General features: G+C 35.8%; 1 protein-coding gene across 8 annotated transcripts in view; it reads right to left on the reverse strand.

Annotated features, from left to right (window-relative positions):
• The window catches only part of MYO6 (myosin VI), an 85,514-nt gene that overhangs the window by 21,045 nt on the left and 38,251 nt on the right, over positions 1–26,218 (reverse strand). For all 8 annotated transcript variants that reach the window (XM_028097876.2, XM_088024317.1, XM_088024320.1 and 5 more), the window contains exons 12-22: positions 25,284–25,441; positions 22,918–23,009; positions 20,408–20,480; positions 18,557–18,684; positions 15,721–15,816; positions 15,254–15,427; positions 11,394–11,432; positions 8,862–8,955; positions 2,228–2,358; positions 2,055–2,132; positions 18–147 (exon numbers count right to left, since the gene is read on the reverse strand). In XM_028097876.2, coding sequence (XP_027953677.1) covers positions 18–147; positions 2,055–2,132; positions 2,228–2,358; positions 8,862–8,955; positions 11,394–11,432; positions 15,254–15,427; positions 15,721–15,816; positions 18,557–18,684; positions 20,408–20,480; positions 22,918–23,009; positions 25,284–25,441 — 1,193 coding nt within the window. The remainder of the gene's footprint in view (positions 1–17; positions 148–2,054; positions 2,133–2,227; positions 2,359–8,861; positions 8,956–11,393; positions 11,433–15,253; positions 15,428–15,720; positions 15,817–18,556; positions 18,685–20,407; positions 20,481–22,917; positions 23,010–25,283; positions 25,442–26,218) is intronic.

A 26,218-nucleotide genomic window follows, 5' to 3' on the forward strand; every position in this document is an offset into this window, starting at 1 on the left:
TGAAAGAAAACACCTACATTTGATGACTGAGAGTGAGCACCACTGAACTTTCTTCCAGCGACTGCAGATAAGCCAGTGATTGACTCTTTTAACCAATTCTGCTAAATGATCAGGGTCAGACTTCATAATCTGATCAAATTCTGCAAACTAGGAAATGAAATAATTTTGCATCAATATCAAAAGATAAATGTGTTTAAAACACACAGAGAGATACAAAATAACTAGAAGTCAAGTCCAAAATCTAACTTCCTGGAAATGATCACAAACGAATTACAGACACAAATCTCAGCAAATTCAAACATATCTGGCTATATTTTGCTGCCTTTCTCTTCCTTCCTTCAGCACCCTTTTTTGGAGGGGTAAGAGGGCGTTACTCATTACTAGTTAGCAGATTCAATAACAAAGGTAGAAAAAATCTTAAATGCAATTACAGATGGTTGGCAAAAAAGTTTTACTGAGAAAAGAATGATAAAAGGGCTAATATGTTTCTGAATTGGTTCATCCACATACTTAGATAGCTGTATACAGTTTCTGACAGATGAAGGTCAGCTAATATAATAAAAGCAGGTACCTCTAAAACTACTGACTCTCCCAACCTCTATCCCTATTTTGGTCAGGTATCAGAAATTGCTACTAAGAGACAGACAATACAAATGAAACAGCTATTAGGCTACTAAAAAATAAAATGCATTATTTCCACAACTTACCACCAAATTATATAATGATTTTCTATCGTTTATCAAATATCTCACTACAATATATTGAGGATGTCCACACCTATCAATACAAAGGCTTCTTATAATTAAAATTAAGTTAAAAGTAACATAACAAGATTAAAGATCTTTGAAAACCTGCCTTATGCTTTCAACATATTCTTCTGCTTAATTTTTCTCAGGACAAATAAGACCAAGTGTTTTCTCAGGTTATTAATTCTAAAATTATTACTATAGCCCTGAAATAAAAGTTGAACTTATGATAAATACGTATGAATACAGCTAAGTCACCTATGAATATATACTTGTTTTCTTTTTTTTCTTTTATACAAGAAATGGTATGGGTCTTCTGCAGTAAAAATATTCAAAGGGAAGTATTACATAGATTTTTATCTCATGCCCCAAAATATGAAATCAGATTTATTATCATTAATCTAGCCTTCAAGGCAGTAGAGATATTTATTAATGATATTGCTAAGTCAAACAAGTATAGTTGGCTATTATATAATATTATATAATTACAGTTGTGTTTAAAATTATGAGGATGCTATTATTCAATCAATATTAACAAAGTTAGGAATGGTGAAAATATTACAAACAGATTGTGAATAGCATTTAGGTGTTTTTGTTTTGTACATATTTGTTATGAAATACTCTATAAGTCAGTCTTGTAATTTAGTACAGAAATCTATAAATACAAAAACTATGGGTTAGCCTAATTATGTTACATACAAAAGTATATATACATTCATTCATTCTGGGGTTTGACAGAAGTTGACACAAACTTCAGTCCAATTTCCTATACCTTCTACACCTATCATATGCCAATAAAACTTGTTCTTACAACAAAGACTCAAAAGTACTGTGAAATTTTTAATTCTTGAACACTGAATTAATGTTTTAGAAAAGCTTTCCGTAAGTATTTTCTGGTAGAGGCGTCTGGCTGGCTCAGTCGGTAGAGCATGTGACTCTTGATCTCAGGATTTTAAGTTCAAGCCCCACACTGGGCATGGGGCCTACTTAAAAAAATAAATTAATTGAATACAATAAATTTTAAAAAATAAATTAGTAAGTATTTTCTGGTTAATCCTTATTTAAGCAAAAAATCCAATTAAGCAATGCTGATTCCAGTACCTCTGAATGTGAAATAAAAGTTGTAAAACTTGTACAAAATATTACACATTGTAAACTCGCAAGTAGGGAAATTGTGTATGTGATACACACATACTGTTAGTGATCATATAATTCACGAATAACACAAATCACTAAACACTTAAAAATACGCATTGACTCCAACTAACCATATTCATCATGTTAAAGTTTAAAATAAAACGTATTTACCTTGCCAGGTCTAAAAAATACTTTTGTTAACCCAAACTTGTAGTCAATTTCATTTAAGCCCAAAGCTTTAAAAAGAGCCTGAAAAATGAAAGTTCAAAAGTTAAATGCCAAATAGTAATTAGTAAGAAAGATAGTTCATAGCTAAGAAATTTCAACTTAGGCAGTATTTGTACCTTACAAAACAGTCTTGGGTCTAATCTTGCAAGTTTATCTGGCATATACTTTTTATACATGTTGTAGAGTTCATGAAAGGAAGCTCGTGATGGGAAACCACCCTGCATTAAGTCCAAAACAGACACCATACCTAGATTCATAAACAAACACAAATTATTGCCAATCTCTGTACAGAAGTCCAAAAATAACTTGTGAATGATCTAACAGTTTTACAAACTAATGTTTAGAAAGGGGCAATTTACAGGAATCACCAACAATGAAATATTACAGAGGGAATATCATATTCATATTCAATATGTATCAACTTACCCACTACCTTAAACTATTGTAGCAAATTTTGTCAAAAATCAGTTTGACTATTTTCTAGGGACAAATTAGTGGTCCCTAGAAAGCTCAAATCTGGTTTGTTTCTTTTTTCTGCTAGAAACCTCTGTCACAATCAATAGCATATGAGGTAGAGGCCTGCATTAAGCCACTTTCCCAGTCCTGAGGTTAATTTTAGAACAAGATTCCTGATAGAGTCTTCAAGAAGTAGTCAGACACATTCCCAAATTCTCACCTATGCTTACACAAAGCAAAAGAAAAAGAAAGGAGAGCTTGCTATTTCACTGTAAAGATCCCCTTTCACTCACCTCTCAAAGAAACTAGCCTATTTGGGATAAGAGTCTATAGAATGAATATTTTCAGTTTTACTCTAGTAGATGGTTAATTTGAGCCTTGAGTCAGTATGAACTTTTCATGTCAGGAAAAGTATGAAGTAGTCAGGGGAAGGCTCAACAACTACAGATAATGCCAGTACTTTTATTTATAAAAAAGACCTGGGTTTCACTCTCTGGGACTTTCAAATCAATAGGACAAACAGCCAGCCATTTAGAGAACAAACATAACACTGGATCCCTATTTCATTCCTTATACCAAAATATATTCCTGGTGGTCAAAAATTTAAATTAGCAAAATGAAACTATAAAATGTGTTTTTAAACGAGTGGATATTTATTTTGAAATAATCTCATAGGAAAGATATATTTTCTAGGCAGTGAGATTGAATTTTAACCTATCAGAATTTTAACCTATTGAATTTTAACCTACCTGGCAAAGGTATAAAAGACCAATAGTACTCAGGGTTGATGACAGTGAAAGAAAACACACACATTATACTACTGGTGGGGAAAGTAAACCCAGTGCAACAATTTTGGACGGCAATTTGGAAATATTTATCCCCTTGACTCGGTACTTTCTACTTCTTTGAATCTATCCTACAACTTGTCACACATGTGGACAAAGATATGCACAGAGAACGCACATGTGTCTACTGGGTCACTGTAATGGAAAAAAAAAAACAGAAATAACTTAAATATCAATTAAATTATGTTATAATCATATGGTAGAATATGATGTATTCATTAAAAAGAATAGGGGAGAGATGTAACCAGTATAAGAAATATACCCAAAACAGAATTAAGTAGTCACCCCTGAGAAATGAGACTTTTTACTTATATTATTCTGTACTATTTGATTTTTGTTAGAGTCAACTATATAACTCTTGTAATTTTTAATACTAATTAATGAAGCACATAAAGGCAATCATTCCTATGGAAAGAAATATCTAAAACTAAATCTAATTAGTTCTGGGCTCTGCTTGGAAAAATTAAAGGTTTGATTGGTATCATTATAATTCTTGTCCATTTATATCAAATAAACAAGTACCCTTGGGAATGTACACATCTGCCACCTCTGGGTCTCTTGGCTTGCCCTATAGCTGAAGACAACATATGAACTGGCTCACAAAAGTTCATTAAGAATATCATGAAGCTTAACAAATTGCCAAGCCTGAGGCTGCTTTCTCAGCACTTGAAGCTAATTTACACTAAAGACCTTTCAAGTATACACAATGGAATATTATACAGCCATCAAAAGGAATGAGATCTTGCCATTTGCAACGACGTGGATGGAACTGGAGGGTGTTATGCTGAGTGAAATAAGTCAATCAGAGAAAGACATGTATCACATGACCTCACTGATACGAGGAATTCTTAATCTCAGGAAAGAAACTGAGTGTTACTGGAGTGGTTGGGGGTGGGAGGGATGGGGTGGCTGGGTGATAGATATTGGGGAGGGTATGTGCTACGGTGAGCGCTGTGAATTGTGCAAGACTGTTGAATCACAGATCTGTACTTCTGAAACAAATAATGCAACATATTTTAAGAAAAAAGAAAAAGAAGAAGATAACAGGAGAGGAAGAAAAGGGGAGTATGTCAGAGGGGGAGACGAACCATGAGAGATGATGGACTCTGAAAAACAAACTGAGGGTTCTAGAGGGGAGGGGGGTAGGGGGATGGGTTAGCCTGGTGATGGGTATTGAGGAGGGCACGTTCTGCATGGAGCACTGGGTGTTATGAACAAACAATGAATCATGGAACACTGCACCAAAAACTAATGATGTAATATATGGTGATTAACATAACAATAAAAAAATTAAAAAAATAATAAAAATAAAAATAAAAATCACCAAAACAAGTACTCTTCCTTCTAGAAATTTCCATGCCCTGGCTCCTTCTCTGGGAGTTTGGTGAGGGGCTTGTTGGTGCAGTCTGGCTGGTTATACTCACAACCCTCTTTGTTGCCACAGACAGGCAGCACAACCCCAAGGTTACAGAGGAAGAACATCTGCCTTCTCTTACCTCCCCCTACTTTGCCCTGGTGTTGGCTGATCAGAAGATAGTAATTTCAGTAAAAGATGTCCTAAATGAACTAATTCTCCTTAATTTGGAAAAAAATAATGAAAATGGAAAGGCAATGTAGAATTCAAATCTTAAATGCCTTTATTTTAGAAAGCTTCATAAATATTTTTATTTCTATCAGTTTTTGGTATTTTTTTTATTTTTCTCATTACCTGGCCACATGACTATAACCAATTCTATATCATTTTACTATTTTTTTTAAAGATTTTATTTATTTGACAGAGAGAGAGGGAACACAAGCAGGGGGAGTGGGAGAGGGAGAAGCAGGCTTCCTGCTGAGCAGGGAGCCCGATGCGGGGCTCAATCCTAGGACCCTGGGATCATGACCTGAGCCGAAGGCAGATGCTTAACCAACTGAGCCACTCAGATGCCCCCATTTTACTATTATTATTACTTAAAAAAAATCAAACTACTATGAATTGGTGTCATCTATTAAATTGCCAACACATCTTAATATACTGAAACAAACTGCTTAACTGAAAGAAATTCCTAGCTAAAACATCTGTAACCCCACACTCTACCCCACTTAATAGTATATATAGCTAAACTGTAAACATGCTTGACTTGCCAGGACACTAGATGCTCACTTACAAAATAAATGATTTAATATATTAGGCTTAACAAACCCTAAGAGAAATTTAAATGAAAAAAAAAAAAAATCAAAGCTAAAACTACCTGAAGACAACATTACAAAAATACATCCATACTGGGGCACCTGGGTGGCATAGTCCATTAAGCATCCAACTCCTGGTTTCAGCTCAGGTTGTGATCTCAGGGTTCTGACATCCAGCCCCATGTCAGGCTCTGCACTCAGCACAGAGTCTGCCTGAGATTCTCTTTCCCTCTCATCTCTGCCCCTCCTGCTCAGGCTCTCTCTCTCTCTCTCTCTCTCAAATAAATTAATTAAAAAAAAAATCTAGGGGTGCCTGGGTAGCTCAGTCATCTGCCTGGTGTTGGCTGATCAGAAGCCAACTGGTTAAGTGTCTGCCTTCGGCTCAGGTCATGATCCCAGGGTCCTGGGATCAAGCTGCACATCAGGCTCCCTGCTCAGCGGGAAGCCTGCTTCTCCCTCTCCCCCTCCCCCTGCTTGTGCTCCCTCTCTCACTGTGTCTGTCAAATAAATAAAATCTTTAAAAAAAAAAAAATCCATACTATACGTATGAATACAGCAGACCTGAATTATTTAACCTTCCAGCATTTGTTAAAATTATTCACAAAAATAAGTCTTCATAGGTGCTAGACTGTGCATTTCACTCAACAAATACTTACTGAGTCTAGTATAAGCTCTGCACTGCTAGAAGGCATATATAAATGTGTAAGCCAAAACAGATACCATTTCTGCCCCCAAGGGATTTATAGAGAAAAAAATAATTATACAAACACATATAAAATTTATGACTACAATGAAAGTGTTCAGCACCATTCAGACCCTCTTCTTGTTAGGGATATCAAGAAAGCCTTTCACAAGCAAAGGACAATCAAGCGTAGATATGCAAGATAAAAACAAAGGAGAGGCAAGAGCTTCGCAAACAGAGGAAGCAGCACGTGCACAGGCCCTGTGGCAGGACGGAATATGGAGGATTCAAGGAACCAAACAAAGGCCAGCATGGCTGAAGCACAGAGAACAGAGGGAGTGGAAAGAGATGGAGCTAGGAACACATGGGCTAGACCTTATGGGGCCTCAGAAGCTACTAGGATTTTGCTCTTTCCTCTAATAATACTGACAAGCCTTTATAGCATTTTAAGCAGTAAAAAGACATGATCAGACGAGTTATAAAGCAATAATTCTGGATATATATGAAGAACAGACGGAGCAGATGCAAGGAGAATACTTAGAAAGCTACAGCAAAAAGCCAGGTGAAAGATGGTGATAGCTTATATTAGGGAGTACTAAGACTACACTGTTTGCTAACAGAGAAGATCTTAAATACTCTCACCACAAAAAAGAACTGGTAATTATGTGATCTGTTGAGACAGTTCACTAATGCTATAGGGGTAATCATTTTACAATACTTAAGTGTATCAAGTCAACATGAACTTATATAATGTTATAGGTCAATTACATTTATAAATCTGGGGGGGACACACTGTTTAGGTCACATCAGAGGGACCTCAGGAGACTTAGATAGAGAATATGTAACTATGCTGTCCAATATGGCACCCACTAGCCATGTGGTCTGTAGTTGCACTAGCCACATGTGACTATTTAAATTTTAAAAAACTAAAATTAAAATTTAAAAATCCGTCTCTAAGTCATGCCAGCCACATTTCAAGTGCTCAACAGCCACAAACACAATACAGATACAGAATATTTCCATCAATATGGAAAGTTGTATCAGACAGCACTGATTAAGAGTGACAAAGAAAGTAGGCCTAACCCAAAGCCTGAAAAACTCTAACAAATAATACCCAGGTAGAAGAAGATGACCCTGCAGAGGAGTCAGGAATTACCAGAGAATTAAAGAGAAAAGCAGGGAGATGAGCTGATTCAGGAGCCAAGAAAGGATACGTGAGGGGGACTGGTCGAGTCAAATGTTGCTGTGACATCCACTAGGATAAGGGCTGCAAAATGAACATCTGATTTAGAATCAGGGAAATCATGGGTGACCTTACCAAGAATTATTTTGTTGGACTGATCAAGGTGGAAGCTGACATCTCTTGGGTTAAAGAGTGAGTGGAAGGTAGGAAACTGAGAAAGCCAAGAATAGACTATTCTTGGGCTGAAAGGGAAAACTAGAGAACAAAAAGTGAGGTGAGGTATAAGGAAGAAGCTGGAAGGGAATGCGGGTCAGGGGAATTAAGATAAGGACTCCACATGTTTAAATGGTAATGAGACCACCTCAAAGGTAATGGTTCAATACACATAATCGATACTGAAGATTCCTGAGAAGGTAGTAGGGAGGATTCCAAAGAACTATAATCTCAACTAAGAAGAGAGGCACTTCAACCCTCTTCATAGGAGGGAAGATAATGCAGGTAGATGGCATTGTTTGGGAGCACATGGGTGAATCTTTCCATCTTCCAGTAAAGAAGTGAGGCTGTCTGTTGGCAGAGACTCAGGGATTTCAGCAGAGCAGGGTGGGTCTGCCTAAAGTTTATATAATTGTAATTTAAGAAAAAGTATAAAATTACAAAAGAATACAAAAGCAGGTGCAGGGCTTTCAAAGGAGCCAATCTAAATGAGGGACCCTGAAACTTAAGTAACTCTAACTTTATAATAAATCTGACCTTGAAAGGAACAATATAAGGAGGGAGAAAGACAGGTAGTTTAAGGAAGTATCACAGGCCTGAGATGAATCAAAAGGCAATGAGAGGACTGAAGCCTTGGGAGAAAGTATGGGTAGCATGGTAAGGACAGCAGATGGGACATGCACGCAGTACAGGAAAACAGTGTCTGGTGCCTAAGACGTCAGTGACTGAGCAGTTAGAATGTGGAGGGTGAGAGATGGAGGGCAGTAGTTTAACCAAAGGCACAGAAGTTCTGCAGCAGCCAAGGGCATTGTGTTTTCATTTTTTTATAAGCGGTGGAGTGAGAACAAGGACACCAAGACCTACCTCCTGCCCCAGCTATGTGGGGCATAAGAACTGAACTGCTGCCAGACCGAGAAGGGCGTCGGAAAGCAACCTACTTAAGGGAGATCTAGGTTTGCAGTTAGAGTTTTTATAAATTTTACTTCAATGCTGTAAAATAATTGTTTTATTTCACAATAAACTATACCCCAATATTGCTCAAATAATTTGTTAACCATGCTTTTCTTAAAAGAAAGCAAAAGTAAAAATCATTGCACTTAAAAACAAGTAACTGTGAGTTTGAAAATACCATACATATTAAAGTGTATTTGAGTGAAGACTCCCAACACACATAGATATAAATTATAAAAATATGAAAATACCTGAACACTGAAGTTGAGACAAAATTTGGGCACCTTCAAAGTGGTGGCTTGTCATCTTTAAATTAGGTTTGATACAACGAATAAAGCTTGCACCCTAGGAAAATAAAGGTACTTTTTTAAAGATAATACATAGAGAATTCTTGCTTTTCTATTTCTATGAATACCAGTAACTTCCAGACACGTCACCATTAATATTTGAACCTCTTTTAAAATAATCACTAACAAATTTAAAACTCAATTAGATACTTTTAAATTTTCAAGCTTGGAATAAATTTCTGCATTATATACTAATATTAGAAAAATACTGGGCGCCTGGGTGGCACAGTCGGTTGGGCATCCAACAACTCGTTTTCAGCTCAGTTCGTGATCTTGGGGTCGTGGGATTGAGCCCCGCGTCAGGCTCCACGCTTCGCATGGAGTCTGCTTGGGATTCTCTCTCCCTTCCCCTCTGCCCCTCCTGCTCATGCTCTCTCTCTCTAAAATAAATATACCTTAAAAAAAAAAAAAGAAAAATACTACATTTTAGATTTGAGTGCCAAAAATGGTGTTATTGTAAAAAGAGAAGTCTTTCATCATGAAATATTTTAACATATTTAAACAATATATTTTGCAGGCTGATATATATGTGATTTTATTCTACATTTAAGTGTATTTACGTGCCATACTTCTGTGATAAGAAAACTGCCCTGTAAAAAGAAATAAATAAAATTATGCCTCTTCAAATTTACGCCAAAGTGGGGAAAAAAAACTCCACCTTTTTCATCATTCTACTTCAAAAATATACAGTAAGTCCTGAAGCTGCATCACTGCACATTTTAAAGTTCTATTTGTTGAACAGTATTTTTTAAAGCTTTTAAAGGCATTCATTTGGAATCAGTTATCAGATTATGTTGAAAGAGGCAGAAAGACTATGGATATGTACACAATGAAACTGTTGGGTATTAAAGCGAATACACTCTACATGCAAATTACTTTGTTTTCAAAGTAGTCCCCTTAGAAAACTGAACAGTTATTTCAACAATGATGCTCATTGCAAACACTTTCAGAACACTTTTTAGAAATACCTTCTTCTTATAAATCACAAAAGTACTCTCCTCATTTTATAGTAGCACTATATTTGGGAGACAAAACTAAAACACCCTCCTCCTCAGATTTGGTTTTTAAAGATGTTTGGTTCTTAAAAGATAAATATTTGCAGACATTGAGGATATGTGCAAGAATCTCTTAATGGTCCCAAAAGCCAGTCTAACAGTAAGTTAAGCAGTAACAGCAGCAACAGAATAAATACTTGGCTTTCCAAAATGACTACTTGATAAGGAAGAATATCTGGTTCGTTCAGTAGATCTGTTTAAAAAATGTCTCACCTTGGAATCATGCCTCATTTACATAACCCACACATCAAACTTCTTTCTCTGATAAATTTTCCATTAAAAAAACAGAGTGAACTGGGTCACCGGGGGTGGTGCAGTTGGTTGGGCATCTGACTCTTGGTTTTGGCTCAGGTCATGATCTCAGGGTCATGAGATAAGAGCCCCACATTGGGCTCTGCACTCAGCTCAAAGTCTACTTAAGATTTTCTCTCCCTCTCCCTCTGTCCTTCCCCCAACTCCCCTCAAATAAATAATCTTTAAAAACAAAAAATAAAAAACTCAAAACAGAGTGAACTACTAAAATGTTTACTTAAAAAAAAAGATCCTAGGAAATACTGCCTCTATAACAGGGCATAAAGATATAATGTCCATTTTTTCCTCATCAACATTGCCATGTTGGAGAATGTTACTATTAGAATAATAAAATGAAAATGAATTACATGCATTATGTTTAATTCCAAAAAAATACATTTTCTTCTCCACATAATTATTTTCACTTTTCTGAAACTACAAGATAATCTTAATTTAATAACATTGAGAGAATTCTGTATATTTATAAAATACTGACTTCACATGTATATTTGACTTTTCTTCAGAACAAGCCTAACAAAAATGACAACCATTTTAAAAACCGATTTTTTTTTTTAAGATTTTATCTATTCATCATTTGAGAAAGAGACAGAGAGAGCACAAGCAGGGGGAGAGGCAGGAACAGGCTCCCCACTGAGAAGGGAGCCCTACATGGGGGCTTGATCCCAGGATCCTGAGATCATGACCTGAGCCAAAGGCAGAGGCTTAACCATCTGAGCCACCCAGGTGCCCCTAAAAACTGATTTTTTAATATGAGGGAATTCAGTTTAAAATTAATTTCTAGGGGCACTTGGGTGGCTCAGTTGGTTGAGCCTCTGCTTTTGGCTCAGGTCATGATCCCGGAGTCCTGGGATCAAGTCCCACGTCGGGCTCCCTACTCATTTGGGGAATCTGCTTCTCTGCCCCTCCCCTGGCTCGTGCTCTCTCCTTCTCGCTCACTCTCTCTCAAATAAAAAAAAAATAAATAAAATCTTAAAAAAAATTAAATTCTAATTATTCCAGGTTTACCATGCTTATTTAATAATTTAAGAGGACCATTTAAAAACCCTGGATTTTTCCTAAGTGTACTCACAGTACTTCGAAGTTTATCCAGAAGCAGATTTAATTGTGTCTGTAGAAGAAAGCAGATCACTTTATTATTTCAAAAAGCAAAAGTACACAATGTTATTAAGTTAATATTAGCTCTCCAACATTAGCATAAAATAACATGCAATAAATCAACATACAACACAGTACAATTTAACTGATAAATTCTTTGACAGTAACATGCAAAATACATGGCTAATATAATGCTAAGGACAATAACTTATATGACTTATACAGAACTTATATAATTAAAAGACTGAATATTAGCAATGCTAAAATATAATACATGCACACTTGCAGATGGGATGGATGAGCAAAAAGTGTACAGGCAACAAAGGAAGTAAATGAAAATACTGCGGATGCATTCCGTAAGAGATTAACAGAGCAGTACTTGAGTATGTAGCAAGCTGGGTGCAGTCTCTGTCACATTCCACTGAAGAATGAAGACATACTTAAAATACACATTAATGGTATGTATTGGAAATGTTTTATATAACACTTATCATAAATGAAACTGTCCTGCCTAGCTGTAGAAACCCTCTTTGTTATTTTAAAATATTTCACATTCCAATTATTCTTCAAAGCGTGAACAATTTTCTCAAAAACAACTTGACAATAAACAGTACAGGTTACTATATTTTCCTGTTTATAACAATATTAAGTGATAATAATTTACTCTGGTTTAATTATTCATTAAAATCATGTTTTGCTTTATTTCTCTGCAAAGTAAATTATGTAAAATTCTTATATCAAGTTTATACTAAGATGCTTATTTTACTACTCACAAAAAGATAAATTAAGATGTTGATTCTTTAATTAACATACTGGATCAAGCATAGCTATATTTAATAATAATACTAAGGTAGATTGTACTGAATGCTGTCGATGAGTCAGGCACTGCTTTGAAGTTTTTCACAAGCATTATCATGTTTAATCTGCACAACAATTCTAATTAAGGATGTATTATTAGCCTCATTTTTCAGATAAAAGCATTAAGGTCTAGGGAGATAAATTACTTGACTAAGATCACGGAACTAGTAATGGTAAAGCCAAAATTCCAACACAGGCCTAATAAAGTTCATTCTGTTACCCATGATACTACAGTATACTTCAGGTATCAGAGGGTTAAGTTATAAAAATGGAGTGAATTTCCCACTGGATTAAAAAAATACAGTCATACCCCACTTATCTGGTTGACTGAGTTCTGACAACTTTTATCAATCTGGATCAACAAATAACTGAAAAGCAAGTACGAGAGCCACTAATTTAAAAAGAAACCTGTCACAATGTCCATGCCTCTTAATCCATGAACTAAGCAAAGCGTTCTCCAAAAAAATGGAGATAGAGTAGATGCAGCAAAAATAAACTTGAGAGAAGAGGGAAGAATGTCAATTACCAAGGAAGCAGTCAATGACCATAAGGTATAAAGTTTTATGAAACTCATGCTTTATTTGTATTTTATTTTTATTTTAAAGCATACATATATTTATGTACATAAAAGAGTAAGATTTCCATCAAAAAGGATGATTTTTCTAAAACACTAACAGTAAAAGGGTTATGTTTCAAAAACCTGAAAATGATACTTTTCAGTAAGGAACTTCTGGTTCTCAGAAATGATGGATAACTCAAGTTTTACTGTAAATGTTAGCCTCTTTTGTTTTACTGCTTTACATAACTTGAATTTAACAAGCTATTCTACTATATTTTAAATTAAGAATTATTAATACTAAGACAAATACCATATGGTTTCATTCATATGTGGAATATAAGAAACAGGGCAGAGGACTGTAGGGGAAGGGAGGGAAAACTGAATGGAAGTATCAGAGAGGGAGAAAAACCATGAGAGACTTTTAACTACAGGAAACAAACTGAGGGTTGCTAGAGGAGAGGTGGGTAGGGGGATGGAGTAATTGGGTGATGGGCATTAAGGAGGACATGTGATGTAATGAAAACTGGGTGTTATACACAACTGATGGATTACTGAATACTACACATCTGAAACTAATGACGTACTATATGTTGGCTACTTGAATTTAAATTAAAAAACAGAATTATTAATACTTCATTTCAAAGTACCTCATAAACACATTTTTGAAATTTTATTATTAATAATATCACTCAATTATAGGTTTTAGCAGTTTAATATGCAAAATATATCCTATTGCTCATAAGCAATATTTAGGCATTTCAAGTCTCAACATAATACTTTAATTCAAAGAATTTTAAGAATGTTTTTAGGGCGCCTGGGTGGCTCAGTTGGTTAAGCAACTGCCTTCGGCTCAGGTCATGATCCCGGAGTTCCGGGATCGAGTCCCACATCGGGCTCCCTGCTCAGCGGGGAGTCTGCTTCTCCCTCTGACCCTCTTCCCTCTCGTGCTCTCTGGCTTTCATTCTCTCTCTCTCAAATAAATAAATAAAATCTTTAAAAAAAAAAAAAGAACGTTTTTGTTTTTATTTATATTGTTTAAAATTTCAAGTATGTTCTTACCAGCAATACTACAATACTACAGTACGAAAATAATAATAGCCATTTCATTTAGGCTAATATACTATTTTAAACTAATCTGCTATTGTATGTCTACTCAGGAATTTCAGAGTATCAAAATAAGAGGAAAAAATATTGCTCAAGAGAATTAGGAACCCATAATTAATGAATATATAACTTATAACAAAGTTAAAGACTTTTTATTCAATTACCTGAAAAGTACTATAAGCTTTCTCTTATATTTATATTTACTTTTTAAAAAAATCTAGCTTTATAAACATGATTTTATCAAGTTAGTTATTTAGAGCCCATTTCAATCTACAAGGGATTTCAGGAGGCTTACACTGTTATTATTTTAGTACTCTCATGCTTAAACAGTTTCTAATTACATTATTTTTTAATATTTAAAATACACATAATGAAAGGCAAATGCAGAATTTTCTTGTAAACACAAGAACAATATTTTGTGGAAATGTATAAAAGAGAAATTAATTTTATGTCTTTGTTCTATTTATTATAATTTTTATTCATTAAACTTATGGTACAAAAGTTTTTAAATTATCTTTTTCTATGTTAAATACTCATCAATTAGAACCAATTAGTAGTGTTCCATTTCTAAGACACATCATGTGACAATTCCTTGTCAGACTTCAAAGAATAAATTTCTGATCCAAAATTAATAAAACAAGTAACATGTTCTTCAATGTTAAATAAGCAGTTTGAAGGGTTTGTCACACAAAGCACTTATCTTTTACAAAGTTATTAAAAGCTTTAATCAAATTTTAGTGTAATACGTACACCCATAAAGCACAGTGAAAGAAAACACATTGAAAGTAAATTAAAAACTGAATCATTAACTTGAGACGGGCTCTTTTTAACATGGCAGCCATTCTATCAATAAGAGTCCACAAAGGTGATCATTTACCTGAAGCCCCTGGCTGTCTCTGCTTTTCCTCTCAACTCAACTAGTCCTCTCTAGCCATCCCGAGCTGGACTACTCCAGCTAAAACAAAACTGTTGAATGAGGAAGGAAACAGAAAACACATGGGAAAGAGAAGGTTTGAAGGTCAACCAAACAGTAGGCAGAAGCAAGAACATTAGGAGAAGCAGGTATGAATCAGATATGTTAAGCAACAAGAAAGAACAGATTCATAAAAATGTAAGAATTTCTGTATGTTCAATTACTACACCTAGTTTATGTTATTTTGTATGCAAATATCAACAATGCAGGGCCTGCTCTTGCATTTCACTCATGGGATTTTTGACAGTGATCTACATTTACTCTGTAAAGTATAAAACAATATATTTTACTTCAAATGCAGTAAAAACAAATATTCAAGTAATAAATTTAACACAAATACCTTAAATTTGTTTCCCACACTGATGAAGCTAAGTTTTCCTGCTTTTTGTTTAGTATCTTTGTTGTTATTTGTGGATGATTCAAATAATTCTCGTATAAATTTATCCCTGGATTCACATATTAAGGATTCAAGAGACATATGTAAAGCATCATTATTTTTTTCCACAAATTGGGTCTGAAAAATAAAGGAACAGGAATGATTCAGTCCATCCTATGGTAATATCCCTTGATATGGCTGTGTTCAATAGAATTTTCCAAGATGACAGAACTGTTCTATATCTGCACTGTCCAACACAGTCACCACCAGTGTAGACACGGAGCACATGAAGTGTGGCCAGTGGACTGAGGAACTAAATTTTAAACTTTATTAAATTTAAATTGAAATAACCAGATGTGGTTAGAGGTTAACATTTCGTACAGTGCACCTTCAACTTCAAATGGTTTTCTCTTGGTAAAAGTCATACTCACTGTTTCATAGCACACTGCCCCTGCGAAATGCCTGATAATGAAGCCTTCGTCATCTCTGATGTTCCTATGAATTGCCAACTTGGATTTTCTGGGTATCTGAAAACAGTACATACATCAGTTATTAAAGTAGCAAAAACAGACTGCATAATTTCCTTTAGAAAACATCTGGGATGTGAAATACTTAAAATTATAAAGGAAATTTTCACACTTTACACAATTATACTGCCTTTGAACCATCTAATAAGGTTGGAACTACCAATGAAATCTAGCAAGTATTTGGTTATAATGTCTTAGAGGAAAAAAAAGGACTAAGACAAAAACAAACAACACTGTAAGTATGCAAAGCAACAGGCACTTTATAAAGTTAACTATCTATGTCTAAAGTAGTGGGGTTCTTGACCTTGATTGGCAAATTACCTGGAGAACTTTTAAACCTCCTAAACCCCATACCATTTATATCAGATGATTCCTAGGTACAGCCAAAGTTGAGAAGCATTGTTCTAAAACACATCTGAAGTCAGTACAGGACCTTTCCCACTTTTATAGCTGTAACATCCTAACGTGTTTATACAATGAGCCTGAATCTATTTGAAGGACACTGAATCATTTTAGGGTTATACTATCAATTATAGTATCTCATATTTAAAAAAAGTTTCCAAAATGCCTTCACATAAAAGTATACATCTGACCCTCAAAATAACCTAAGGATAAGAAAGACAATCTCATTTAAAAATGAAAAAGCTAAGACTTTGAGAGCCTTACCAGGCTTTTTCTAGGTGAGAGAGCTAGGAGACCACAGAGCCTCTTCTCTGTGAGGTGATACAGCAGCATGAATCAGAGTGACGGCCCTGGAGTCAAAACACCCAGCCTGATTCCCAAATCCACCACTTCCTTACTATGCTCCACATGACCAGTCACTTAACCTCTCTACGTATGTCTCCTCATCTCTAGCATGGGAATACAAACAGGATCCACCTCAGAGATTATGAGGATTAAATAAAATCATTTAAGTAAAACCCTTAGATCAGTGACTAGCACATATTAAGTGTTCAATAGATGATGATTTTTTTTAATTTCCAAAGAAATAGAAAAAAAGTAATGTTCATAAAAATTAGAATTTACTATCTTGCTCTTGTTCTCTTTTGAGATAAGCAGCCAAAGTCCGTTCTTGATGTTTTAGCTTGCTGTCCCTACAGTTACATGTACTGTCTCACTCGGAGTTGTCTGGGGCCCCGGCCCCAGCGCTGTTGGCCAGCACTCAGTACCCTTGCTAAGGCAGCCATGCCTCAGGCCGGTCCTCACAAGGACCAGTGAATGGGGTAAGCAGGACTGGATATACATCTTCAATCACAGCAGAAGTTCTGCTGAAGATACATACGGTCTTAGTTCTATCTCACTGAAGGGAAACAGGTTCCCCACTATAAGAAATATTTAAGGATACAGAAGAACTCCAAGTCAGTGGGACAGGCGGTTGTTAGATTCAGTCCCTAGAGAAGGTTATCACAATTACATTGGCTTTTCAAGTAAATACATTCAACCTATTTACCAAACATGTTCTTGATTTCGTTAATGATGTATGGAAACAAGAATGCCTGTCTTCATTGACTTCAGCTCCTGAATCCATCAAGGCCCTGTCTGTTATACTAGATTACAATCTCAAAACAGTAAACAGAATGGGAGGCATTTGTCACCATAAGGAGCTTCTCTTTCCTTCTTTTCCTGCCTTTCTTTCTTTGTTGTCCTCTATAAGATAAGGCAGCACCTATCTTCCTGGATCAAATTAACATCCATACTTCTCTGTGCTAATCAGTTCTTATGGCGCACAAGGATGGAGCTTGTCCTTGTATCACCTAGAGTAATGATGGCTGAGATGTAAAGATAAAGAGAATTAGGTGAACAAGGTGAACCTCGACAGCCACAGGGGCCAGCCTCATGCAGAAGAGCCCTACTATTCACTGCTGCAAGGATTCAAGCACAGCTCTATGACGCAACAGCAGTTCAGGGAACGAGATCTTCTAGCCCTTTCAGAAGTGCACTTCTTGGGGCGCCTGGTTGACTCAGTCGGTTGAGCAGCTGACTCTTGGTTTAGGCTCGGGTCATGATCTCAGGGTCATGAGCTTGAGCCCCATGTCAGCCTCCGTGCTCAACACAGAGTCTGCTTGAGATTCTCTCCCTCTCTCTGACCCTCCCCGCCGCGCTCTCTCTCTAAAATAAATAAAATCTTTAAAAAAGGGAAGGAAAAAAACAAGTGTACTTCTCATTTATTTCTACAGCTCTGTGTCTGTTTTTCCCTTCAGCTAATTCTTCTACTGCTTCAGTTTCTATGCCCCTCTCTGAGTATATTTTCCATTCAAAACTCCCTAGGAAAGAACATCAAAACCCATTATCTAATATGGATTGCTTGCTCCAGTCAGACTCTAAGCCATGAACTTTATTACTGGTCTTACAAACGTGCAGACTGGTGGCTGCTTATGATTCTAGATTCTAACCCCTGGAACGTGATCAAGGTCACATGACAGGAAAAAAAACAACCAGTGGCCACTTTGCTAAAAGGAAGAACATAAAAACATCAGGCAAACCATTTTGTACATTTTAGATAGATAAAATGCACTCTCCAACCAGCTAAAAGAGCCTTCATTAGGTAGATCATCATCATCCAAAATATACATGTATAAATTAAGTGCCTACCTACAGAAGATGCTGTGCTGGATAAATTATAGCTGCTGTCAGCCCCACATAACTTTTTTTCTAATTATTTAATATGCAATATCTAGTACATCTTTCTAAAGGTTTCTCTTCCCACCACAGAGTCTCAATGTTGGAATGGTAAACTCACAGTGAGTCGGAAATGTTCTTTGTGCTTCTGGTGAACTGCAGATGTAAAGTGTTGATCACTTGGCTGGGGAAGGCGATTTTCTTCATCTAAAATATCCAATATCCCCACTAATTTTGCTTCAATTAAATCTATTCCAAAAACATCAAAATAAGACAGGGTAAAAACATTTTAAAGATATGTGAACAATTTACTAATCACAAATTTAAAGGACTGGTCAGAAGCAATATAACAGATGATTATATAAGTATCCTCACAGGCTACAGAAAGCAGGTATTTTATTTCAAATCTGCCAATTTATCCGAAAGTAACATCATATACAGGTTTCCTCCACTATGGAAAATACTGCTTTATGCCACTCTGCTTTTACAAAAGACCTACATTAATACTTGTTTTCACTAGCTGAAAGAAATCCAAAGAAAATTTTCGCACTTACAAAATGGTAATTGCTTCTCTGATTTACACCATTTTGGCTTATGAAAGGTTTCATAAAAATGCTCTACTTTCAGATAGCAGGGGAAACTATTTCATAGAGATTTTAGAAAAACAATGCCATATACATATGATTAATGTAATAACCATTCTATTTGCAAGCTTGGATGAGAGAGGCTAAAGAACCAAAAATCCCTCTTCTCCATATGATACCTACATTCAAAATGAAGTAAAACTACAGAAGCTTTTGCATGCAGAGCTTTTAAAACTACTTTTCAATACTGATTCAAATGTTTTCCAGCAAAACTTCAGTAACAGCACATTTTTATGCTCCTTCCATTCATGTTATGTGAATTTCCTGCTTGTACAAAATAACTATAAAATATAAAGTGCTTAAAAACAGTATATAAAAACTATTAGATGGGACAGACTCCAAAAGCTACAGGACATATGAAGAGAAATCAAAATTCTAACTGCACTGTTCAGAGAATGATGCTTTTTAGACAATTGGTGATGATGGGAGGGGCAGCTGAATTAAGCTATAAATGAGTATTTTGATAGATACAGAAGGATATGAAAGTGGGCTGAAAGATAAACAGAAGGGGAGGAGTTCCAGCCAAGATACCAAATCACAAAATCAAAGGCACAGAGATCTAAGAAAGGCTGATGTGTAAAGGAAATGCTCAGTGAGCCAGCTAGGACTTAAAATCTTCTGAAAGTTGTACCAATGTAAAGCATCATTATATATCTTCTCCAAATCCAGCACATGAGTTACTGACTCAATTGTCAAATGGAGTTTTCAAAACAAAGTCTGCCCAACAGTTGATTTTCGTGATGAGGTAGGAAAGAAAAGGAAGATTGAGCACTAAGCTGGAGGGTGACAGGGAAAGGTTTCCTCACTGATAAAAACAGAGACCCCGTTCTCCTGGCTGCACAGCATTATCTGGATATGACACATGAAACTTGTGAAGCTAACTGGCAACCGGTCAGAGGGTGTTGCCAATGCAGAGAACAGAAATAAGGGAACTGCAGAAGACCAGCGCCAAACACTGGAAAAACCTCACTTTGGAGCCTGGCTAACGTATGGGCTTCCCCAGGTGAGATAATTTATTCCTTTACTACTTGAGCAATTTAGTTCCTGTCTTAACTTACTCACATGTTGGCTGTTTAAGAACTAAAGCATTCATCACAGTAAATAGAAGAAATTTTAGGAAAACTTTCAACACAGCTGAATTTGATGCCTTCCTAGGAAAAAAAAACAACAACTTCCTGGCAGGACTAGAGAAGTAAAACTTCTCTCAAATACCACAGTTTCAAGTCCCGTAACCAGTAGTATCAATCATGGAGCACAGAAAAATTACTAGTAAAAGCATGTATTATATCTTCCCGTATTTCCCAAAAGTGGAATAAAAAAACACATACCTATACAGTCCTGATTATCCACATAATGTACTTCATTAACACCTAGACCTTCTTTTTGATAGAGTTCTTGTTCCTAAAATGAAATAATCATAATCATAGAAATGGAAATACTGTGTGATATGAAGTGGGTTTTTTGTGCCACTTCTGATCATAACTTTTATTAATTAGTCCAGAGTACAAAGGCTCATACCAACTAGTTCAGGGGCTAAGGACACTTACAAAACATTAGGGAAGAAAAATCCCTGCCCCTAAAGCAATGTAAAGTCAGAAATTATGGCCAACATATGATTTACATACGTGGAAATATTCCCGCCTACAGATAAGCATACTTTTCTTGAAATACGCAGAGCAACTACAAACACATACGGAGACCTGTTCAAACTCGAGGAAAGGCCAGGGCTTTGAAATATCTTTAGCAATTTTAAAGTCAAACTTATTAGAAGAATAGACCAGCAGTCAGCAAACTTTTTCTGTAAAGGGACAGATACTAAATATTTTCAGCTGTGGGCCATACTGTCTTTGTCAAAAACTACTCAGTTAAGCCACTGCAGCACAAAAGCGGCCATGGGTAACAGTAAACAAAGCAGCATGGCCGTGTTCCAATAAAACTTCATTTGCATAAATAGGCAGCCTGCCGGATCTGTCCCAAAGGCCATAATGTACCAACCCCTGGAATACACAGAAGAACGTAAGAACTTGCTGTTGTAATTTTTAAAAGTTTAAAGAACAGCTAAACAAACTAGCTCCCCTTGACATGAAATTTCTCTCTTCTATATCCTCAAAAGTCCTAAATCGTTGTCCAAAGACAGGAGAGATTTTTAACATGTACAGACAGGCACTAAAATCAAAGAAACAGCAATTAATTGCAAATGGGCTCTAGTAGCTACAAAGTGATACATACAAGGAATATAACACCGGAAAAAGTAAGTGTAATCTGGAAGAATAATTTACAAATTAAAGTTGAGTTCCTAGATGTAAGTCTGGTACCTTCTTAAAGAAAAAAAAAAAAAGGATTTTATCAAAGATGGGTGAGCAATGCAATGAGCTTAGGTTGACATGTATTTTTATCTTTTTTCCCCAAATGTTTAAATATTTCCTCCCACAAGATATACCAGAAAAGGTTTCTATCATTTTAGAAGTCAGTGTCCATTTAAGACCCAATCTGAATTTGAAATCCAAACATTTATTTTAAAGAACTCTTATAAAAATAAATATATATCAAGATACTGTCTCCTTGTCATGTTTCTAGATAAAGCTTGCTGGGCTGGTGTGGAAGGGAAGAATCAGGGCATATTAAGTGAAAAGCACACATGTACAACTTAAAATAGTAATGGAAGAATTAATGTTTCTGGATAAAGCACTTTCAGACTAAATATCTTAACTGATAAGTATTTGGTTTACCTGTTCATTTATGCCAGAATTGGCTTAACATATAGTATACAAGTAAAAAGTCTAAAAGGGAAAGTGCTGGGAAACCCATAAAAACAAAAATAAAATAAAAATGTGGGAAAAGATTAATGGAATGGGAAAAGGAAAGAATATTTCACATTTCAAGTCCAGATACAGTGGAAAACAGAACTTGGAAAACAGCAGTACTAACATGAGGAGAATATGGTTGTGGGCCAGCAGCTGGAAGGTGGGTTCAAACCTGCTGCTCTGGTAATCAGTTTCTTCATTTGTAAAATAAAAGGCTGAACTAGATCATTTCTGAGTTCCCTGTAACTCTACTATCTACATTCAGTAAAACATATTTCATATATTTCAAATAGCTCAAAAGGAAGGAAAAAGGTACTGGTAGGAAAATACTGGAGAATTCAAATACAAGGTAAGAATGGTGCACCTAATCACAAATAAATCCAAACCTACTTTTACTTATTCTGTAAAGAATTATAACTTTCCTAGGCTTGGGATTGTGACTGTTGGCCATGCCCACAGTTATTTACTAGGAGCAGTGGCATAGGTACACCATTCACAGGCAACTGGGCAGTGCACACACTAGCCTGGCAGAGGAAGCACTGGCCAGAGGCATTCCAGACCAATGGCCACACTGAATCCCTGATTTGGTGGCTTTCCTGAGACACAGAGAAAGGGTGAGCAAGTAGCAGAGTGGGTAAAAGCAGAGAGAGACAGAGGAAGGGTGGGAGATGCCAATGTCAGGGATGAGAGTAGGAAGTTGTTTGGCAGGGACAGAAGTAGAGGCAACAGACTCAGAAAAAGAAATAAGCAAAATTCCAAGTCTAGCAAAAGTCACTAGTAAGAAGCAATAGATGTTTACTTCTGAGGAGGTGCTTATTAGAGTTTTTATTGGGCTCCTAAGCTTTGATGTACAATTAACACTTCTGATGAGCCTGAGCAATAGGTAAGCCACTGGGGGCCTGTCCTAGGCATCTTGATTCCCTGAACCACCTCACACTATACCCCACCAATCAGGGTAACTGCAGCATGTCTCTGTTCCTTGAAATTAAAATAGCTTAATGCAGTTCTTAAATTTAAATTGTAATGGCAATTACCTCCTTCAGAATCCTTTCATTAAAAAATTGTTGAAGTTTTTCATTGCAATAGTTGATGCAAAATTGTTCAAAACTGTTGTGTTCAAAGTACTCTGCAGACATAAAACCAAAATCAAAAGTCATCATCAGATTAACTTCATATTATAAATTTATCTTAGGATAAAATTTTACTGTATCAATGCTTAATTTAAAAATTAGTACAGATGAATGGATAAAGAAGATGTGGTATATATGTACAATGGAATATTATGCAGCCATCAAAAGGAATGAGATCTTGCCATTTGCAGCAACATGGATGGAACTGGAGGGTGTTATGCTGAGTGAAATAAGTCAATCAGAGAAAGACATGTATCATATGACCTCACTGATATGAGGAATTCTTAATCTCAGGAAAACAAACTGAGGGTTGCTGGAGTGGTGGGGGGTGAGAGGGACGGGGTGGCTGGGTGATAGACATTGGGGAGGGTATGTGCTATGGTGAGCGCTGTGAATTGTGCAAGACTGTTGAATCACAGATCTGTACCTCTGAAACAAATAATGCAATATACGTTAAGAAAAAAAAAGAAGAAGAAGATAGCAGGAGGGGAAGAATGAAGGGGGGTAAATCAGAGGGGGAGACGAACCATGAGAGATGATGGACTCTGAAAAACAAACTGAGGGGTCTAGAGGGGAGGGGGGTGGGGCGATGGGTCAGCCTGGTGATGGGTATTAAAGAGGGCACGTTCTGCATGGAGCACTGGGTGTTATGCACAATGAATCATGGAACACTACATCACAAACTAATGATGTAATGTATGGTGATTAACATAACAATAAAAAATTTAAAGAAAAACAAAAAAATAAATAAAATTAGGTAAAAAAATACATCTAATTGTTTTATACTCCCCAAATGCTCTTATTTCAAGACAAATTTTGTTAGGTATTTAGGTATTGAAAATATGTGTTTTATTCAATAAAAACAATGTGTATTAAATGAGATAAATATCATACAGTAAAAGATACAAAATGTAAGCCACTTACAACAATTTTCTTAAGCACAAGTGTTAATAGCAACTAAGTTAACTAAAGAACAAAAATGGCTCAAACACAAGTGCTTTAGATCTTTCCTGTGCAATCTGTAAAATTATAAAGAACATTATGAATACTAACTCATTTTTTAAACGAAAAAAGTGTATTACATTATCTCTAAGATCCCTGCAGCTCTAAAATGTTATGCTTCTGTGTATGTGCCTGTTACACTAAAGCTAGTGCAGACCAGGAAACAAATGTTTAAAGATTTTGAAGTCTTAAGTCAGTGATAAGTGTTTTTCTACCTCTGAACGAAATATAATGATTAAAAGTTTTAAAATATATATCACATCAAAACTAAAACTCTACCCCTCCCCAAAAGTAAACACTCATACCTTCCCCTTGGCAAAAGCAAACAAACTACACAGGAGGAAAACACCATTCCTACATAGCCAGAAGGACTCCCACATTGATAAAGCCCAATATAAAAACAGTCAAATTTACTTTGAGATTTTTACAAAACAGTCATTCAAAATAGCATGGCACTCAGATGTTGGTGACTCATTTCATTTCTGATTATACAGCCCTGTGGTTGTTCTCAAATATTTATCTTGAATATAAATTAACATATATCTTGAATACATGTATTACGTACTTTATGTACCATACAAATACTATATCTTTAATATAAATATTTTTTCATTTGGTGGAAATTCATTGGAAATAACTATCTGTTGATAACACTAATGATAAATTTCTACATATAGCAATGTGTTTGGCTTATATGGTAGGTAACCTGTATCTAGCATTACACTATAGTCAGTGGTTTTAATGACTTAATCCTCTTTATTAGTAGCACTCAAGATTTTACCTTTATTCAGTTGCATTCATTTACGATAGAGACATCCCCTAACAATAATGGTTTCAATCAACGTGTTTGTTTGTTTGTTTGTTTTTTGAGAGGGGGGAGGGGCACGGGGTGGGAGAAAGAGAGAGAGAGAATATCTTAAGCAGGCTCCACGCCTAGTACAGAGCCCAATGCGGGGCTTGATCTCATGATCCTGAGATCATGACCTAAGCCAAAATCAAGAGTCGGACACTTAACTGACTGAGCCACTCAGGCACCCCTCAATCAACATGTTTTAATTTCAGCCTTAGTGTGACCAAAATCTATGAGTTTTTCCTTTTTTTAAGCATCAGCTTCCTATTTAAATCATATGAAATCAAATGTAAGTATGGACATATAACTGAAAATACACCAAATGAAAGGTATTACAAGGGAATTTTTTATTTTAAATATATGTGAATAACTGAATAAAAAATACCAAATACAGATTCACAAACAAAACTGTACTTACCGAAACCAGCAATATCTAGGACTCCAATAAAATAAGATGATGTTTCAAAAGGAAAACACTGATTTACTCTATTTACCACATGATCAAAAAGATGGCTATAGACAGTCTTTGCCAAGGCATCACGAGCATTGTTTGCTTGTTCCACTTTCAAGGGTACCCTGTGAAACAAGACTATACCAATGAAAATTCTTTACAGTAATAACTGTGAAAATAAAGCCAGATACCAAGATCAAAGTGTATCTAAACACATTCACTGTGAAGAACAAAATAAACAGCTACAAAAGGTCATTTGTGAATAGGCACAGATAAATGGGGCTAAGAAGCATACTAAAAGCACTAAAGAAATTATCTACAATAGATAAAAATGTTTTATTGAGTAAAAGAAGTTTAGGCTCAAAAAACAGTTTAATCTTAATTTATGCTTTACTGTATATGCTGAATATATTAAAAAATTATTCAGAGGAATAATCTTCCTTTTGACTTTCAAAGACTTTCTTTAAATGCAAAAGAAACTCTGTTTAATTCATGATTATTTTTTTTTAAGATTTTATTTATTCATTCGAGACACAGAGATACAGAGAGAGAGCATAAGCAGGGGGAGAGGCAGAGGGAGAGGGAGAAGCAGGCTCCCCGCTGAGCCAGGAGCCCGATGTGGGGCTCAATCCCAGGACCCTCGGATCATGACCTGAGCCGAAGGCAGATGCTTAACCATCTAAGCCACCCAGGCGCCTGGTTCAGGATAACCTTAAAGTATGGTACCTTGTTTAACACTGTTTAGGAAGAAATGTTTACATCTTAAAATCTGGACTGTCCAATTCTATTATTTAATACAAGTAACTACACAACAGTTCTACGTGTTGCAGAGACAGACACACAGCCTTTTTCCTAAAGAAAATTATAGTCTGACGGAAGAAACTGCCATAAAAGTGAATTTT

The sequence above is a fragment of the Eumetopias jubatus genome, unplaced genomic scaffold (assembly GCF_037043125.1).
Source record: "Eumetopias jubatus isolate StellerSeaLion01/CBP00866 unplaced genomic scaffold, mEumJub1_p1.0 scaffold_6, whole genome shotgun sequence".
Taxonomy (NCBI): Eukaryota; Metazoa; Chordata; class Mammalia; order Carnivora; family Otariidae; genus Eumetopias; species Eumetopias jubatus.